General features: G+C 42.4%; 1 protein-coding gene across 2 annotated transcripts in view; it reads left to right on the top strand.

The window, feature by feature from the left end:
* Window positions 1-21488, top strand: part of VWDE (von Willebrand factor D and EGF domains) — a 137525-nt gene that overhangs the window by 23801 nt on the left and 92236 nt on the right. For both annotated transcript variants that reach the window (XM_073582119.1, XM_073582118.1), the window contains exon 2: window positions 987-1171. In XM_073582119.1, coding sequence (XP_073438220.1) covers window positions 987-1171 — 185 coding nt within the window. The remainder of the gene's footprint in view (window positions 1-986; window positions 1172-21488) is intronic.

Below are 21488 nucleotides of genomic sequence, written 5' to 3'. Positions count from 1 at the left end.
TTTTTATGGCACTCATTGTGCTTTAAAAAAATCACTGAAAAAATGACTGAAATGTATGATTCTCCGGAATAGAAAAGTCTGAACTTTATTTTTTGTTATTATTATTATTTTAGCTTTAAAAAAAAAAGTCTTTGTCACCATATTACGAGATCTGTAACGCCTTTATTTCTCTGTTTATGCAGCTGCGTGATGGCAGGATTTTTTTTCATGATTTTAGTTTTCATTAATACCAATTTGGAATATCTATTATGTTTTAATTGCTTTTTGTGACATTTTTTGGGGAAGTGTAAGAACTGAAAAACTGCAATTTTGGAGTTTTAATTTTTCTTTTCTTTTCAAACTTTAATGGTCTAAATGTTTTTATATTTTGATAGATCAGACTTTTATGAACCCAGCAATACCAAACATGTCTATTTTTTATAGTTTTTTTTTTTTAAAGTATTTTTAGATGGGAAAAAGGGGGTTAACTATACTTTTGTAATTTTTAATTTCCTAATTTGGGATGATTTAGCGAATCCTGCTTTGAGCAGGGGGTTGGACCAGAAGGCCCAGGAGGTCCCTTCCAACTCTACGATTCTATGATTCTATGATTCTAATTTTTTAATATTTATTTTTTATTTTTCCTTTATTTTTTAGTCCTCTCAGGGGACTTTAACCTGCAATAGTTTGATTATTCCTATTACATACTGCAATTCTATTGTATTGTAGTGTATATCGAGTCTGACATTCTCTTAGGAGGACTAACAAGGCCGCCATTGGAACCTTCAGCAAGCAAAAATATGTATCTCATGTCATTTAAGGTGTTAAGGTAATAGAGTTGATCACTAGTGGTTTTGCAGCAAAAAAACCCCACAATGGACAGAGCCTAAAGTTCACTGCAAAAATTGATTTTCCAGGAACAAAATTGCAAAGTAATGACAAGTTTGCTTTATTTCTTGTTATGATCCAGTCTATATACAATAACATTGGTTCTATTGTCCCTACAGCTGCAGAGTGTTCGACCACGGGACATAAGATCCTTCAGAACCCCTACAGAAGTCTGGACTTTGATTCCAGCAGGCTCCAGCAATCTGCTATTCATGACCTGATATGTGACCATTCTCTCACATCCGGATGGTACAGATTTATGATCTTTGATAAACCTGCTGAGATGCCAACCAAGTGCGTGGAGGTATTGGTGCTGGCAACCTTGATTAAACATAGCTAGAGAATTCTAACGGTTCAATCAATAATCAAACTATTATAAGACTGCTCACTATGTACAATAATATTACTATAATACTGCCCCCTATGTACAAGAATATAACTACTATAATACTGCCCCTATGTACAAGAATATAACTACTATAATACTGCCCCCTATGTACAAGAATAAAACTACTATAATACTGCCCCATATGTACAAGAATATAACTACTATAATACTGCTCCTATGTACAAGAATATAACTACTATAATACTGTCCCCTATGTACAAGAATATAACTACTATAATACAGCTCCTATGTACAAGAATATAACTACTATAATACTGTTTCTATGTACAAGAATATAACTACTATAATACAGCTCCTATGTACAAGAATATATCTACTATAATACTGCTCCTATGTACTAGATTATATCTACTATAATACTGCCCCTATGTACAGGAATATAACTACCATAATACTGCCCCTATGTCCAAGAATATAACTACTATACTATAATACTGCTCCTATGTACAAAAATATAACTACTATAAAACAGCTCCTATGTACAAGAATATAACTACTATAATACTGTTCCTATGTACAAGAATATAACTACTATAATACAGCTCCTATGTACAAGAATATATCTACTATAATACTGCTCCTATGTACAAGAATATATCTACTATAATACTGCCCCAATGTACAGGAATATAACTACTATAGTACTGCCCCTATGTCCAAGAATATAACTACTATAATACTGCTCCTATGTACAAGAATATAACTACTATAATACTGCTCCTATGTACAAGAATATAACTACTATAATACTGTCCCCTATGTACAAGACTATAACTACTATAATACTGTCCCCTATGTACAAGAATATAACTACTATAATACTGCTCCTATGTACAAGAATAAAACTACTATAATACTGCTCCTATGTACAAGAATATAACTACTATAATACTGCCCCTTATGGACAAGAATATAACTACTATAATACTGTCCCCTATGTACAAGACTATAACTACTATAACACTGTCCCCTATGTACAATAATATAACTACTATAATACTGCTCCTATGTACAAGAATATAACTACTATAATACTGCCCCTTATGTACAAGAATATAACTACTATAATACTGTCCCCTATGTACAAGAATATAACTACTATAATACTGTCCCTATGTACAAGAATATAACTACTATAATACAGCTCCTATGTACAAGAATATAACTACTATAATACTGCCTCTATGTACAAGAATATAACTACTATAATACTGCTCCTATGTACAAGAATATAACTACTATAATACTGCCCCCTATGTACAAGAATATAACTACTATAATACTGCCCCTTATGTACAAGAATATAACTACTATAATACTGTCCCCTATGTACAAGAATATAACTACTATAATACAGCTCCTATGTACAAGAATATAACTACTATAATACTGTTCCTATGTATAAGAATATAACTACTATAATACTGTTCCTATGTATAAGAATGTAACTACTATAATACAGCTCCTATGTACAAGAATATATCTACTATAATACTGCTCCTATGTACAAGAATATATCTACTATGATACTGCCCCTATGTACAGGAATATAACTACTATAATACTGCCCCTATGTCCAAGAATATAACTACTATAATACTGCTCCTATGTACAAGAATATAACTACTATAATACTGCTCCTATGTACAAGAGTATAACTACTATAATACTGTCCCCTATGTACAAGAATATAACTACTATAATACTGCTCCTATGTACAAGAATATAACTACTATAATACTGCTCCTATGTACAAGAATATAACTACTATAATACTGCCCCTTATGTACAAGGATATAACTACTATAATACTGTCCCCTATGTACAAGACAATAACTACTGTAACACTGTCCCCTATGTACAAGAATATAACTACTATAATACTGCTCCTATGTACAAGAATATAACTACTATAATACTGCCCCTTATGTACAAGAATATAACTACTGTAATACTGTCCCCTATGTACAAGACTATAACTACTATAACACTGTCCCCTATGTACAAGAATATAACTACTATAATACTGCTCCTATGTACAAGAATATAACTACTATAATACAGCCCCTATGTTCAAGAATATAACTACTATAATACTGCCTCCTAGCTGTGAGGTTGTGTGTCTGTGGTTCTCCTCATGTCCGGAGCAAGCCCAGGGAGGGGCCACCCTGGGCGGGGAAGCTCCCCAAGCAAGGCCCTGGCTTCCAGGCCTACACTGGGAGGAAACTCCCAACCTTCTCATGTGGATGGAAATCCCAGAGTTGCCTCTGCTGGAAATAAACCTCAGAATGGAAGTCCCAATAGCATGGAGAAAGATCCTGTGTTGAAGCTCAGTACGGGAAAGAAACAGGAGAAAGCTTTGTCTGTGTGCAAGGATGTTTCTGTTAAACAGTCGGCCAGTCAAGACAAACAGTGTCCAGAGCCTGGAAGGAAATCCCAGAAGGCATCTTCTGCTGAGACCCTGAGTGCTGGAGGGCAGGTGGCTGCACAGAAGGTGAGGCAGAGTCCATCACCAGCTTCAGGTGTGCAGCTCACTCCAGGCAGACACAGACGGACATCTCTGGAGAAGCAAACACTCCAGGAGAACCTTCAGCTGGGACATGTGGTGACCAGCATGGCGAGCTCTGGACGCACGAGATTGCAGGCTGGTGGCAGCGGTAAAAGTGTTGCGGAGGCTGGAGTCACAAAACCAGCGACATTAAAAACTAATGTGTCAACCCCTAAAGCAAGACCCCAGAAGGAGCCGCCGCGTGCCCCGGAGCTACAGCTGGCAGAGGAGATACCAGGACTGGTCAGGAGGATGGGTGAGTTGCAGCAGCAGAGGAATCTTCTGCAAATGGAAATTGACTGCATTTACAAGGTGAAGGCTGCGAATCCTGGGGATCACTCTGTATATGACCAGAGACTGAATGCACTGGGGGTAGAGCTGGCGACTGTGGTGCAGGACATAGACTGTGTGCTGGCGAGGATGGGGCCCCTGGCAGAGACATATAGGAACCAGGAGCGGTTTAGGTCCTGCGCGCAGGACTGTGCTGGTTCCCGCACAGACATTGTCCCAGGGGGGACCCGGCAGCAGGTACGGCCGGTGCTGCAGCCCGCTAGCTTCTGTTTTAAGGAGGGTCAGATACTACACCAGCAGCCGCAACTACCTGCGGCAGACCCCAAGCAGGAGCAAGAGGCTCAGATCCCAGCGGTACCACAAGTCCCAGCATGCCCAGCACAACAGCAAGACAGTGGACATGAGACTGCATCTACTGTTGGTGTCCAGGAGAGCACTAATTCTGGGGATATTGATACTGTTCATGTGGGGTTGGGGGCTGAAGGGGGTACAGAGACTGTGGTGGACATTGCGCATCCTGATGATGCTATTGAGATTGATGATGTTGATATAAATGTGCAAAATGTCTGTGATTTCCCCCCTTTGGTTTCCAGCACACAAGGTGCAACAGGCCCCTCCGCTGCAGACTCTCGCCCTGTCAGTCAGCCCAGTGTGGCCCCACAGGTCCCTCCCAGTAATGTTTGGAGCCGCGGCGCTCCGTCCTTTACCTCCGGCGCCAATTACACTGGGCAGGCTTTCAAAAGGAGGAATGTGGTGCGGTTCAGGCACAGAGGTGCCAAGGAGGATCTGCCGGAGAGGAGGCTGGTGGTCAGGGAGCTTCTGTGCCGCCAGATGGGGTTTGCGCCGGTTAATATCTTGGCGGTCATAAATCTGCCAGACAGACAGGGCTATGATATCAGCTTTAAGCTTATGTCTGATCTGGACAGATTCTGGGCCAATTTCCCCAAGTTCAGGGACGCTGATGGCTGGAATAAGTTCAGCTTCATTCCAATATCTAAGCCGGATACCGCCACGGTTAATATCATCTTTTGGAATGAGGCTGTTCCCCCGCAGGACATTGTGGTGTGGCTCCGGAGGCATTGTGACCTTGTCTCCGACCTCACCAAAAACAGGGATGAGGACGGTATATGGACCGGTGGATGGAAGGTGCTGGTGAAATTGCGCCAGCACAACAACATCACGGCTCACTTACCCAACTCCTTCTTTATCGGGAGGGAGAAGGGGGTTTGCTTCTACCCTGGGCAGCCACGAAAGTGTTTTAAGTGTGGTAAAGTGGGTCACCTGGCAAACACCTGTACCATGGTAAAGTGCAGCCTGTGCGGGGAAGTCGGCCACTTAGCGGCAGATTGCCAGAACATCAAGTGCAATCTCTGTGGGGAGATCGGCCACCCTCACAGGGACTGTCCAGATGCCTGGCACAATATATGCAAGCTCCTTCCTGATGAGGAGTTAGTGACAGGGACAGAGGCTCAGGAGGAGGAGGCTTTAATGTCAGGGACAATACTGACCAGGTCAGAGGTCCACCAGGGGTCCGCTCAGGTAACATCAGAGCAGCTTTGCACAGAGGGTACAGAGGGGAGCATGGAGGTCGTCCCTCAGGTCCAGCAGCCACATGTAGTCACCACTTCAGTATCACCATCTCTAGCTGAAGAAAGTGGCTGTAATCAGGTAAAAAGGAAAAAAAAGGACAAGGCCTCCCGTAAACCTGAGGATGAGTATGTCACTAGCCAGGGTGGCAGGAAAAAAGTCCAGAGTTCGGCAGGTGTGATGGTCATGTCCAATAAGTTTGATGTTTTGTCTGAGTCTGATGGGGACTTGGAGGAAGAGATAAAAAGAATAGAGACTGAGTATGACAGGGACGTAGCGGACCATCCCCCTACAAAACGGAAGCCCGTACTTGCTGACACTGAGATACAGTCTGACATGGAGACCGGTGGTAGTCAGAACATCTGTGACCCAGACTTATGATGGCGGCTTTTGCATCTCTGCTCCTCTGTTGTGGTATTGTGATGGCAGACTTCTCATTAAAAGTAACATCCAGTAATGTGAACAGCATTAAGGTGAGGAGGACGAGGCACGCTGTCTATGACCATCTCCGATACCTGGACGCAGATGTCATCTTTCTGCAGGAGACGCGGCTGACGACTCAGGGGCTCATGAGGGAGGCTGAGAGCGAATGGCGGTCTGGTCCCTCTTTTTGGTCACTGGCTGTGGAGCCGTACGCCGGGGTCGCCATTCTGTTTAACACCAGGGATGTGACAGTACATAGGATGACGGAGGTGGTTATGGGAAGGTGTCTGGTCCTGGAAGTCACTGTCCATGGGAGGCGACTCCGGCTTATTAACATCTATGGGCCACAGACGGTGACTGACAGGATACAGTTATTTAATGATGTCAAGCCTTATCTGTTCACCTCTCTTCCAGTGATAATGGCGGGGAACTTTAATGCCTTACTGACATCTGGTGACAGCTACTCAGGTAGAACCGTGACGAGGGATGGTAGGATCTTGAATAACATAGTCCTGCAGGCCGGATTAGGTGACGTCTTTAAACGGGGAGGACGAAAGCCAAAATTAACCTATTCCTGCTCCAATAGAGGCAGTAGAATAGATCTGGCTTTTGTAAGTCCCATGGAAGTCATTGGTGCCATGAGTGAGAGAGTCGTCCCATACTCAGACCATCTTGCCCTATATTTCTGCCTAGGGGCCACTAAGCGAGCTGATGTTGGTAGGGGGTTATGGAGACTCAATTCTAGCCTCCTCCATGATGTCTCTGTCCAGAGTTGTGTCCACTCCCTTTTGCAGGGTCATCTACAGAGAGTGGACTTCTATGACAACATGGCCGACTGGTGGGAGGACGTCAAGGATGATATCAGATACCTCTTGAAGAGACTGTCAGTTAAGAAAGGCAGGAGTAAGTATAGCCAGTACCTAAGGCTGCGCAAAGAATTGGAGTCACTGTATTCGGAGGGCGGGGGTAACCAAGAGAAGATCGACCGGTTGAAATCTGAGATAAGGCAGTATCAGTACAGCAGGTATACCTCCTTGGTTCTTGAACGGGATTATGGGGTCTTAGGGGCACCTGATCCCTTTGAGAATTGCCGGGAGCGGGTGGCCAATAAATTGGTCACAGGTCTCATTGACTCCCAGGGTGTATTGCAGGAATCTCGGGAGGGTATCCTGGGGGTTGTGAAATCTTATTATACTGACTTGTTTCAGAGGAAGGCTTTGGATAAACATAAAATGAGTCAGTTCTTGGAGGCAACTCCAGCGCCTGATACTAATGATCTGGACTTTTCTCCTTTGACAGCAGAATTAACGGTGGAGGAGGTTAAGGAGGCCATTGATAAGCTACATCTGAAGAAGGCACCAGGTCCGGATGGTATAACAGCAGAATTTTATAAGAAATTCAGAGACCTCCTGGCTCCAATTCTTGTGAATGTTTACAAAAATTGTCTAGAAAATCACCTGATGCCCCCATCCATGAGAGTGTCCTCATTAATTCTGCTGTCTAAAGGTAAGGAGCCGAGCGACATCAAGAACTGGAGGCCAATTGCCCTCTTGAATGTTGACAGGAAGATTCTGGCAAAGATCCTGTTTTCTAGGTTAGTCTGTTTGTCCTCGGCACTGTTGGTAGGCTCTCAGTTTGGCACGGTAAAAGGGTGGAACATCTCTGGAGCGGTCATCTCGATACGGGAGATGTTTGAGAGATGTAAAGCTCTGCGGTGTGGGAGATATGTTGTCAGTCTGGACCAGGCTAAAGCCTTTGACAGAGTTGATCATGATTATCTGTGGGCCACTTTGTCAAAGTACGGTATTCCAGGACAATTTGTGGATTGGCTGAAGATTTTGTACAGAGAGGCGGTGAGCTTTCCTCTGATTAATGGTTGGCAGGGTGGCACTTTTGGAGTTGAGGCGGGGGTGAGACAGGGCTGCCCGCTGAGTCCACTCCTGTATGTTTTTGCCATAGACCCGTTTTTGAGGTCACTGCAGGAGTGTAACTTTTGGGGGGTGCCGGTCCCCCACTGCTTGCCTCTGAAGGTGGTTGCCTATGCGGATGATGTGACGCTGGTGATATCTAATCCTCATGAGGTGCAGATGTTGTCTGCGGCCATCAGAAGTTACTCAGAGGCCTCCGGGTCTCTGGTCAACCTTGAGAAGAGTCAAGCTCTGTGGACATTGCAATCTGACCCAGACTTTGATCTGCCGCAGTTTGTTAAGGCCTCCACCCATATTAAGATCTTAGGGGTTAAATTTGGGAGGGAAGATAATGCCAGCCTAAATTGGGAGGAGAAATTGGAGACTGGAAATGCAAAGGTTCAGCGATGGAAGAACTGGAGGCTGACTTACAGAGAAAGGGTTGCTATGTTGAAGACTTACCTGGTCCCCGTCTTCTTGTATGTCTCTGTCGTTTTTCCTTTGCCAGAATCCTTCTCGGTGAGGCTCCTCAGCCTGTTCTTCCAGCTCTTGTGGGGGAACAGGATGAACCTGATAAAGAGGGGAATAACGTACCTACGGCGGAGTGAGGGCGGGCTGGATATGTTAAATCCAAGGGTTTTCTTTGACTCCTTGTTTCTGAAAGTAAATTTTGGGAGCATGGATTCAAACAGTAGCTCCCTGTGGGCGAATAGTATCAGGTATTGGATATTGCCTTTTGCGGAATCTTGGGTGCGAGGCGGCAGTCTCAAGAGGAGGAGATGGACAGGTGACCACCTCCCCCAGTATCTGGAATATGGTCTGAAGTGTGTCAGGAAGTGGGGACTGGAGAAGTCCTACATTGAGAGTAATACGAGGAAAGATCTGTGTGCTCATATATGTAGGACTTTCTTCCACTCTCCACTGGCCCTAAGGGATTGTGCCACCAGGACCCTTCAGGACAGTCTCCGATTCCTCAATGGGAGGCGACTTCCAGCAAAGCTTTTTGACATTGCTTGGCTGTCGCTACATGGGAAGCTCTTTGTGAGGGGGAACTTAAAATATTTAAGTGTTTCGGATCGGAACTGTCCCCTTGGTTGTCAGCAGGAGGAAACCATGGAGCATTTTATTTGTGATTGCTGGGGAGGTAGGGAAATATGGACGGAAGTATCGACCAAGCTGAAAATCCCCAGACTGCTGTCCCTGAATTACCCTGACATTGTCTATGGTGTCCCATCCACTGACGGTAACATCGACAGGGGGACAATGTACCTGATCATTACCACCATTAAGTATTACCACTGGCACATGAGAACCCGAGTGTCCCTCCACAGCGAGCCCTTCCATCCCGTCACCGCAGCCACAAAGATACTGTCCGAGCTCAGATGGATAAGAGCGATAGAGATAAAGAAAAGTCAGAGTAATGAGAAACTATGGAGGAATGTGTCTGTGGGATAATAACATGATCGTGTTACTAAAAGTGTTTATTTCATATTCTTCCTTCCACAGGAGTGAGCTCTAAGTTACCTTTATTCCTAATGTATTAATTTAGTTCTGTAATTATTGTCTGATGCATTCATGAGAATTTATGTTTTGTATTAAGGAAGAATTCTGTTTATTTTAATTGTATTTGTTGGTTTTATACAATAAAAATTGCCCCTATGTACAGGAATATAACTACCATAATACTGCCCCTATGTACAAGAATATAACTACTATACTATAATACAGCTCCTATGTACAAGAATATAACTACTATAATACAGCTCCTATGTACAAGAATATAACTACTATAATACTGCCTCTATGTACAAGAATATAACTACTATAATACTGCTCCTATGTACAAGAATTTAACTACTATAATACTGCTCCTATGTACAAGAATATAACTACTATAATACTGCCCGTTATGTACAAGAATATAACTACTATAATACTGTCCCCTATGTACAAGAATATAACTACTATAATACAGCTCCTATGTACAAGAATATAACTACTATAATACTGTTCCTATGTATAAGAATGTAACTACTATAATACAGCTCCTATGTACAAGAATATATCTACTATAATACTGCTCCTATGTACAAGAATATATCTACTATAATACTGCCACTATGTACAGGAATATAACTACTATAATACTGCCCCTATGTCCAAGAATATAACTACTATAATACTGCTCCTATGTACAAGAATATAACTACTATAATACTGCTCCTATGTACAAGAATATAACTACTATAATACTGTCCCCTATGTACAAGACTATAACTACTATAATACTGTCCCCTATGTACAAGAATATAACTACTATAATACAGCTCCTATGTACAAGAATATAACTACTATAATACTGCCTCTATGTACAAGAATATAACTACTCTAATACTGCTCCTATGTACAAGAATATAACTACTATAATACTGCTCCTATGTACAAGAATATAACTACTATAATACTGCCCCTTATGTACAAGAATATAACTACTATAATACTGTCCCCTATGTACAAGAATATAACTACTATAATACAGCTCCTATGTACAAGAATATAACTACTATAATACTGTTCCTATGTATAAGAATGTAACTACTATAATACAGCTCCTATGTACAAGAATATATCTACTATAATACTGCTCCTATGTACAAGAATATATCTACTATAATACTGCCCCTATGTACATGAATATAACTACTATAATACTGCCCCTATGTCCAAGAATATAACTACTATAATACTGCTCCTATGTACAAGAATATAACTACTATAATACTGCTCCTATGTACAAGAATATAACTACTATAATACTGTTCCCTATGTACAAGACTATAACTACTATAATACTGTCCCCTATGTACAAGAATATAACTACTATAATACTGCTCCTATGTACAAGAATATAACTACTATAATACTGCACCTATGTACAAGAATATAACTACTATAATACTGCCCCTTATGTACAAGGATATAACTACTATAATACTGTCCCCTATGTATAAGACTATAACTACTATAACACTGTCCCCTATGTACAAGAATATAACTACTATAATACTGCTCCTATGTACAAGAATATAACTACTATAATAATGCCCCCTATGTACAAGAACATAACTACTATAATACTGCCCCTTATGTACAAGAATATAACTACTATAATACTGCTCCTATGTACAAGAATATAGCTACTATAATACTGCCCCTTATGTACAAGAATATAACTACTATAATACTGCTCCTATGTACAAGAATATAACTACTGTAATAATGCCCCTATGTACAAGAAAATAACTACTATAATACTGCTCCTATGTACAAGAATATAACTACTATAATACTGTCCCCTATGTACAAGAATATATCTACTATAATACTGCCCCTATGTACAGGAATATAACTGCTATAATACTGCCCCTATGTACAATAATATAACTACTATAATACTGCCCCTTATGTACAAGAATATAACTACTATAACACTGTCCCCTATGTACAAGAATATAACTACTATAATACTGCTCCTATGTACAAGAATATAACTACTATAATACTGCCCCTTATGTACAAGAATATAACTACTATAATACTGTCCCCTATGTACAAGAATATAACTACTATAATACTCTCCCTATGTACAAGAATATAACTACTATAATACAGCTCCTATGTACAAGAATATAACTACTATAATACTGCCTCTATGTACAAGAATATAACTACTATAATACTGCTCCTATGTACAAGAATATATCTACTATAATACTGCCCCTATGTACAAGAATATAACTACTATAATACTGCTCCTATGTACAAGAATATATCTACTATAATACTGCCCCTATGTACAAGAATATAACTACTATAATACTGCCCCTTATATACAAGAATATAACTACTATAATACTGTCCCCTATGTACAAGAATATAACTACTATAATACTGTCCCCTATGTACAAGAATATAACTACTATAATACTGCTCCTATGTACAAGAATATAACTACTATAATAATGCCCCTATGTACAAGAATATAACTACTATAATTCTGCCCCCTATGTACAAGAATATAACTACTATAATAATGCCCCTATGTACAAGAATATAACTACTATAATACTGCCCCCTATGTACAAGAATATAACTACTATAATACTGCCCCTTATGTACAAGAATATAACTACTATAATAATGCCCCTATGTACAAGAATATAACTACTATAATACTGCCTCCTAGCTGTGAGGTTGTGTGTCTGTGGTTCTCCTCATGTCTGGAGCAAGCCCAGGGAGGGGCCACCCTGGGCGGGGAAGCACCCAAAGCAAGGCCCTGGCTTCCAGGCCTACACTGGGAGGAAACTCCCAACCTTCTCATGTGGATGGAAATCCCAGAGTTGCCTCTGGGGAAATTAAACCTCAGAATGGAAGTCCCAACAGCATGGAGAAAGATCCTGTGTTGAAGCTCAGTACGGGAAAGAAACAGAGAAAGCTTTGTCTGTGTGCAAGGATGTTTCTGTTAAACAGTCGGCCAGTCAAGGCAAACAGTGTCCAGAGCCTGGAAGGAAATCCCAGAAGGCATCTTCTGCTGAGAACCTGAGTGCTGGAGGGCAGGTGGCTGCACAGAAGGTGAGGCACAGTCCATCACCAGCTTCAGGTTTGCAGCAAACTCCAGGCAGACAGAGACGGACATCTCTGGAGAAGCAAACACTCCAGGAGAACCTTCAGCTGGGACATGTGGTGACCAGCATGGCGAGCTCTGGACGCACGAGATTGCAGGCTGGTGGCAGTGGTAAAAGTGTTGCAGAGGCTGGAGTCACAAAACCAGCGACATTAAAAACTAATGTGTCAACCCCTAAAGCAAGACCCCAGAAGGAGCCGCCGCGTGCCCCGGAGCTACAGCTGGCAGAGGAGATACCAGGACTGGTCAGGAGGATGGGTGAGTTGCAGCAGCAGAGGAATCTTCTGCAAATGGAAATTGACTGCATTTACAAGGTGAAGGCTGCGAATCCTGGGGATCACTCTGTATATGACCAGAGACTGAATGCACTGGGGGTAGAGCTGGCAACTGTGGTGCGGGACATAGACTGTGTGCTGGCGAGGATGGGGCCCCTGGCAGAGACATATAGGAACCAGGAGCGGTTTAGGTCCTGCGCGCAGGACTGTGCTGGTTCCCGCACAGACATTGTCCCAGGGGGGACCCGGCAGCAGGTACGGCCGGTGCTGCAGCCCGCTAGCTTCTGTTTTAAGGAGGGTCAGATACTACACCAGCAGCCGCAACTACCTGCGGCAGACCCCAAGCAGGAGCAAGAGGCTCAGATCCCAGCGGTACCACAAGTCCCAGCATGCCCAGCACAACAGCAAGACAGTGGACATGAGACTGCATCTACTGTTGGTGTCCAGGAGAGCACTAATTCTGGGGATATTGATACTGTTCATGTGGGGTTGGGGGCTGAAGGGGGTACAGAGACTGTGGTGGACATTGCGCATCCTGATGACGCTATTGAGATTGATGATGTTGATATAAATGTGCAAAATGTCTGTGATTTCCCCCCTTTGGTTTCCTTCACACAAGGTGCAACAGGCCCCTCCGCTGCAGACCCTCGCCCTGTCAGTCAGCCCAGTGTGGCCCCACAGGTCCCTCCCAGTAATGTTTGGAGCCGCGGAGCTCCGTCCTTTACCTCCGGCGCCAATTACACTGGGCAGGCTTTCAAAAGGAGGAATGTGGTGCGGTTCAGGCATAGAGGTGCCAAGGAGGATCTGCCGGAGAGGAGGCTGGTGGTCAGGGAGCTTTTGTGCCACCAGATGGGGTTTGCGCCGGTTAATATCTTGGCAGTCATCAATCTGCCAGACAGACAGGGCTATGATATCAGCTTTAAGCTTATGTCTGATCTGGACAGATTCTGGGCCAATTTCCCCAAGTTCAGGGACGCTGATGGCTGGAATAAGTTCAGCTTCATTCCAATATCTAAGCCGGATACCGCCACGGTTAACATCATCTTTTGGAATGAGGCTGTTCCCCCGCAGGACATTGTGGTGTGGCTCCGGAGGCATTGTGACCTTGTCTCCGACCTCACCAAAAACAGGGATGAGGACGGTATATGGACCGGTGGATGGAAGGTGCAGGTGAAATTGCGCCAGCACAACAATATCACGGCTCACTTACCCAACTCCTTCTTTATCGGGAGGGAGAAGGGGGTTTGCTTCTACCCTGGGCAGCCACGAAAGTGTTTTAAGTGTGGTAAAGTGGGTCACCTGGCAAACACCTGTACCGTGGTAAAGTGCAGCCTGTGCGGGGAAGTCGGCCACTTAGCGGCAGATTGCCAGAACATCAAGTGCAATCTCTGTGGGGAGATCGGCCACCCTCACAGGGACTGTCCAGATGCCTGGCACAATATATGCAAGCTCCTTCCTGATGAGGAGTTAGTGACAGGGACAGAGGCTCAGGAGGAGGAGGCTTTAATGTCAGGGACAATACTGACCAGGTCAGAGGTCCACCAGGGGTCCGCTCAGGTAACATCAGAGCAGCTTTGCACAGAGGGTACAGAGGGGAGCATGGAGGTCGTCCCTCAGGTCCAGCAGCCACATGTAGCCACCACTTCAGTATCACCATCTCTAGCTGAAGAAAGTGGCTGTAATCAGGTAAAAAGGAAAAAAAAGGACAAGGCCTCCCGTAAACCTGAGGATGAGTATGTCACTAGCCAGGGTGGCAGGAAAAAAGTCCAGAGTTCGGCAGGTGTGATGGTCATGTCCAATAAGTTTGATGTTTTGTCTGAGTCTGATGGGGACTTGGAGGAAGAGATAAAAAGAATAGAGACTGAGTATGACAGGGACGTAGCGGACCTTCCCCCTACAAAACGGAAGCCCGTACTTGCTGACACTGTTGTGGTATTGTGATGGCAGACTTCTCATTAAAAGTAACATTCAGTAATGTGAACAGCATTAAGGTGAGGAGGACGAGGCACGCTGTCTATGACCATCTCCGATACCTGGACGCAGATGTCATCTTTCTGCAGGAGACGCGGCTGACGACTCAGGGGCTCATGAGGGAGGCTGAGAGGGAATGGCGGTCTGGTCCCTCTTTTTGGTCACTGGCTGTGGAGCCGTACGCCGGGGTCGCCATTCTGTTTAACACCAGGGATGTGACAGTACATAGGATGACGGAGGTGGTTATGGGAAGGTGTCTGGTCCTGGAAGTCACTGTCCATGGGAGGCGACTCCGGCTTATTAACATCTATGGGCCACAGACGGTGACTGACAGGATACAGTTATTTAATGATGTCAAGCCTTATCTGTTCACCTCTCTTCCAGTGATAATGGTGGGGGACTTTAATGCCATACTGACATCTGGTGACAGCTCCTCAGGTAGAACCGTGACGAGGGATGGTAGGATCTTGAATAACATAGTCCTGCAGGCCGGATTAGGTGACGTCTTTAAACGGGGAGGACGAAAGCCAAAATTAACCTATTCCTGCTCCAATAGAGGCAGTAGAATAGATCTGGCTTTTGTAAGTCCCATGGAAGTCATTGGTGCCATGAGTGAGAGAGTCGTCCCATACTCAGACCATCTTGCCCTATATTCCTGCCTAGGGGCCACTAAGCGAGCTGATGTTGGTAGGGGGTTATGGAGACTCAATTCTAGCCTCCTCCATGATGTCTCTGTCCAGAGTTGTGTCCACTCCCTTTTGCAGGGTCATCTACAGAGAGTGGACTTCTATGACAACATGGCCGACTGGTGGGAGGACGTCAAGGATGATATCAGATACCTCTTGAAGAGACTGTCAGTTAAGAAAGTCAGGAGTAAGTATAGCCAGTACCTAAGGCTGCGCAAAGAATTGGAGTCACTGTATTCGGAGGGCGGGGGTAACCAAGAGAAGATCGACCGGCTGAAATCTGAGATAAGGCAGTATCAGTACAGCAGGTATACTTCCTTGGTTCTTGAACGGGATTATGGGGTCTTAGGGGCACCTGATCCCTTTGAGAATTGCCGGGAGCGGGTGGCCAATAAATTGGTCACAGGTCTCATTGACTCCCAGGGTGTATTGCAGGAATCTCGGGAGGGTATCCTGGGGGTTGTGAAATCTTATTATACTGACTTGTTTCAGAGGAAGGCTTTGGATAAACATAAAATGAGTCAGTTCTTGGAGGCAACTCCAGCGCCTGATACTAATGATCTGGACTTTTCTCCTTTGACAGCAGAATTAACGGTGGAGGAGGTTAAGGAGGCCATTGATAAGTTACATCTGAAGAAGGCACCAGGTCCGGATGGTATAACAGCAGAATTTTATAAGAAATTCAGAGACCTCCTGGCTCCAATTCTTGTGAATGTTTACAAAAATTGTCTAGAAAATCACCTGATGCCCCCATCCATGAGAGTGTCCTCATTAATTCTGCTGTCTAAAGGTAAGGAGCCGAGCGACATCAAGAACTGGAGGCCAGTTGCCCTCTTGAATGTTGACAGGAAGATTCTGGCAAAGGTCCTGTTTTCTAAGTTAGTCTGTTTGTCCTCGGCACTGTTGGTAGGCTCTCAGTTTGGCACGGTAAAAGGGCGGAACATCTCTGGAGCGGTCATCTCGATACGGGAGATGTTTGAGAGATGTAAAGCTCTGCGGTGTGGGAGATATGTTGTCAGTCTGGACCAGGCTAAAGCCTTTGACAGAGCTGATCATGATTATCTGTGGGCCACTTTATCAAAGTATGGTATTCCAGGACAATTTGTGGATTGGCTGAAGATTTTGTACAGAGAGGCGGTGAGCTTTCCTCTGATTAATGGTTGGCAGGGTGGCACTTTTGGAGTTGAGGTGGGGGTGAGACAGGGCTGCCTGCTGAGTCCACTCCTGTATGTTTTTGCCATAGACCCGTTTTTGAGGTCACTGCAGGAATGTAACTTTTGGGGGGTGCCGGTCCCCCACTGCTTGCCTCTGAAGGTGGTTGCCTATGCGGATGATGTGACGCTGGTGATATCTAATCCTCATGAGGTGCAGATGTTGTCTGCGGCCATCAGAAGTTACTCAGAGGCCTCCGGGTCTCTGGTCAACCTTGAGAAGAGTCAAGCTCTGTGGACATTGCAATCTGACCCAGACTTTGATCTGCCGCAGTTTGTTAAGGCCTCCACCCATATTAAGATCTTAGGGGTTAAATTTGGGAGGGAAGATAATGCCAGCCTAAATTGGGAGGAGAAATTGGAGACCGGAAATGCAAAGGTTCAGCGATGGAAGAACTGGAGGCTGACTTACAGAGAAAGGGTTGCTATGTTGAAGACTTACCTGGTCCCCGTCTTCTTGTATGTCTCTGTCGTTTTTCCTTTGCCAGAATCCTTCTCGGCGAGGCTCCTCAGCCTGTTCTTCCAGCTCTTGTGGGGGAACAGGATGAACCTGATAAAGAGGGGAATAACGTACCTACGGCGGAGTGAGGGCGGGCTGGATATGTTGAATCCAAGGGTTTTCTTTGACTCCTTGTTTCTGAAAGTAAATTTTGGGAGCATGGATTCAAACAGTAGCTCCCTGTGGGCGAATAGTATCAGGTATTGGATATTGCCTTTTGCGGAATCTTGGGTGCGAGGCGGCAGTCTCAAGAGGAGGAGATGGACAGGTGACCACCTCCCCCAGTATCTGGAATATGGTCTGAAGTGTGTCAGGAAGTGGGGACTGGAGAAGTCCTACATTGAGAGTAATACGAGGAAAGATCTGTGTGCTCATATATGTAGGACTTTCTTCCACTCTCCACTGGCCCTAAGGGATTGTGCCACCAGGACCCTTCAGGACAGTCTCCGATTCCTCAATGGGAGGCGACTTCCAGCAAAGCTTTTTGACATTGCTTGGCTGTCGCTACATGGGAAGCTCTTTGTGAGGGGGAACTTAAAATATTTAAGTGTTTCGGATCGGAACTGTCCCCTTGGTTGTCAGCAGGAGGAAACCATGGAGCATTTTATTTGTGATTGCTGGGGAGGTAGGGAAATATGGACGGAAGTATCGACCAAGCTGAAAATCCCCAGACTGCTGTCCCTGAAATACCCTGACATTATCTATGGAGTCCCATCCACTGACGGTAACATCGACAGGGGGACAATGTACCTGATCATTACCACCATTAAGTATTACCACTGGCACATGAGAACCCGAGTGTCCCTCCACAGCGAGCCCTTCCATCCCGTCACCGCAGCCACAAAGATACTGTCCGAGCTCAGATGGATAAGAGCGATAGAGATAAAGAAAAGTCAGAGTAATGAGAAACTATGGAGGAATGTGTCTGTGGGATAATAACATGATCGTGTTACTAAAAGTGTTTATTTCATATTCTTCCTTCGACAGGAGTGAACTCTAAGTTACCTTTATTCCTAATATATTAATTTAGTTCTGTAATTATTGTCTGATGCATTCATGAGAATTTATGTTTTGTATTAAGGAAGAATTCTGTTTATTTTAATTGTATTTGTGGGTTTTATACAATAAAAATTGCCCCTTATGTACAAGAATATAACTACTATAATAATGCCCCTATGTACAAGAATATAGCTACTATAATACCGCCCCCTATGTACAAGAATATAACTACTATAATACTGCCCCTTATGTACAAGAATATAACTACTACAATACTGCTCCTATGTACAAGAATATAACTACTATAATACTGCCCCTATGTACAAGAATATAACTACTATAATACTGCCCCTTATGTACAAGAATATAACTACTACAATACTGCTCCTTTGTACAAGAATATAACTACTATAATACTGTCCCTATGTACAAGAATATAACTACTATAATACTGCCCCTTTTGTGCAAGAATATAACTACTATAATACTGCTCCTATGTACAAGAATATAACTATTATAATACTTCCCCTATGTACAAGAATATAACTACTATGATACTGCCCCTATGTACAATAATATAACTACTATAATACTTCCCCTATGTACAAGAATATAACTACTATAATAATGCCCCTATGTACAAGAACATAACTACTATAATACTGCCCCTTATGTACAAGAATATAACTACTATAATACTGCTCCTATGTACAAGAATATAGCTACTATAATACTGCTCCTATGTACAAGAATATAACTACTGTAATAATGCCCCTATGTACAAGAAAATAACTACTATAATACTGCTCCTATGTACAAGAGTATAACTACTATAATACTGTCCCCTATGTTCAAGAATATATCTACTATAATACTGCCCCTATGTACAGGAATATAACTGCTATAATACTGCCCCTATGTACAAGAATATAACTACTATAATACTGCCCCTTATGTACAAGAATATAACTACTATAATACTGCTCCTATGTACAAGAATATAACTACTATAATACTGCCCCTTATGTACAAGAATATAACTACTATAGTACTGTCCCCTATGTACAAGAATAGAACTACTATAATACTGCCCCTATGTACCAGAATATAACTACTATAATACTGCTCCTATGTACAAGAATATAACTACTATAATACTGCTCCTATGTACAAGAATATAACTACTATAATACTGCTCCTATGTACAAGAATATAACTACTATAGTACTGTCCCCTATGTACAAGAATATAACTACTTTAATACTGCTCCTATGTACAAGAATATAACTACTATAACACTGCCCCCTATGTACAAGAATATAACTACTATAATACTGCTCCTATGTACAAGAATATAACTACTATAGTACTGCTCCTATGTACCAGAATATAACTACTATAATACTGCTCCTATGTACAAGAATATAACTACTATAATACTGCCCCTATGTACAAGAATATAACTACTATAATACTGCTCCTATGTACAAGAATATAACTACTATAGTACTGTCCCCTATGTACAAGAATAGAACTACTATAATACTGCTCCTATGTACAAGAATATAACTACTATAGTACTGTCCCCTATGTACAAGAATATAACTACTATAATACTGCTCCTATGTACAAGAATATAACTACTATAATACTGCCCCTATGTACAAGAATATAACTACTATAATACTGCTCCTATGTACAAGAATATAACTACTATAACACTGCCCCCTATGTACAAGAATATAACTACTATAATACTGCTCCTATGTACAAGAATATGACTACTATAGTACTGCTCCTATGTACCAGAATATAACTACTATAATAATGCTCCTATGTACAAGAATATAACTACTATAATACTGCCCCTATGTACAAGAATATAACTACTATAGTACTGTCCCCTATGTACAAGAATAGAACTACTATAATACTGCTCCTATGTACAAGAATATAACTACTATAGTACTGTCCCCTATGTACAAGAATATAACTACTTTAATACTGCTCCTATGTACAAGAATATAACTACTATAACACTGCCCCCTATGTACAAGAATATAACTACTATAATACTGCTCCTATGTACAAGAATATAACTACTATAGTACTGCTCCTATGTACCAGAATATAACTACTATAATAATGCTCCTATGTACAAGAATATAACTACTATAATACTGCCCCTATGTACAAGAATATAACTACTATAATACTGACCCCTATGTACAAGAATATAACTACTATAATACTGCTCCTATGTACAAGAATATAACTACTATAGTACTGTCCCCTATGTACAAGAATAGAACTACTATAATACTGCTCCTATGTACAAGAATATAACTACTATCATACTGGCACTGCTATGATAGTCCCTTCTGATTGGCTGCGCTATAGCGTGTGATGAGATAGCTGCACTATTATTGGGAAACTGGCACGATCGTGCTCGAGGTCATGTGAGCCTTTGCTGCTTGATGCGATTTTTCGTAATGTGTAAAATAAATGTGGCCATTTTAGTTGATTCACCTGAGTTGCACATTTTCTAATTCACCAGGTTCAGCCCGCTCCTTATAATTCATCATGAATTTAATTCCTATTGGATCCTCTTATGTCTATTAGTTTCTTAAGTTTCTTTTAGTGTATTCTATGATGACAGGTAAAGATGGATGGATTGAAAGTGTTGAATATTGAAGGGGTTTTTCACCACAATGCATGGATTTCATTAATCATTTTGCAGTTTTCCTTATTCGGTCTCTTTATTTCCAAGCACATTCAACACATTGATGTGGTCTGTGGTCATAAAGAAGCTAAGAGGAGCTCAGAAAAGAGAGAATCATTACTAACTTTCCATCAGATTTGGAAATGGGCTTGCTGTCGGAATTTAAGTTAGCCAAAAATACAAGCATTTAATTAAGAAAAAAAATCCCCAGAGGTGGACAACCCCTTTATATAGTTAAATAAAGTTAGGAAAAGTTTTAAAGAATAAGTTGATAGGAAACGTTTATAGCTCAGACAGAAAACCCTTAGATAGGAATTACCTAGAGACCTCAATATTCAGCCAAGGTGGATGCCAATAGTTCGAGAAATCCCTAGGCATTGTGGAAAATTGGAGAATCCGCTCAATGTAA

This window comes from Dendrobates tinctorius, unplaced genomic scaffold (assembly GCF_039654945.1).
Source record: "Dendrobates tinctorius isolate UK_male_01 unplaced genomic scaffold, ASM3965494v1 ptg000070l, whole genome shotgun sequence".
NCBI lineage: Eukaryota > Metazoa > Chordata > Amphibia > Anura > Dendrobatidae > Dendrobates > Dendrobates tinctorius.
Note: the sequence above shows the minus strand (reverse complement) of the source record. Positions and strands in the feature narration are given on the sequence as shown.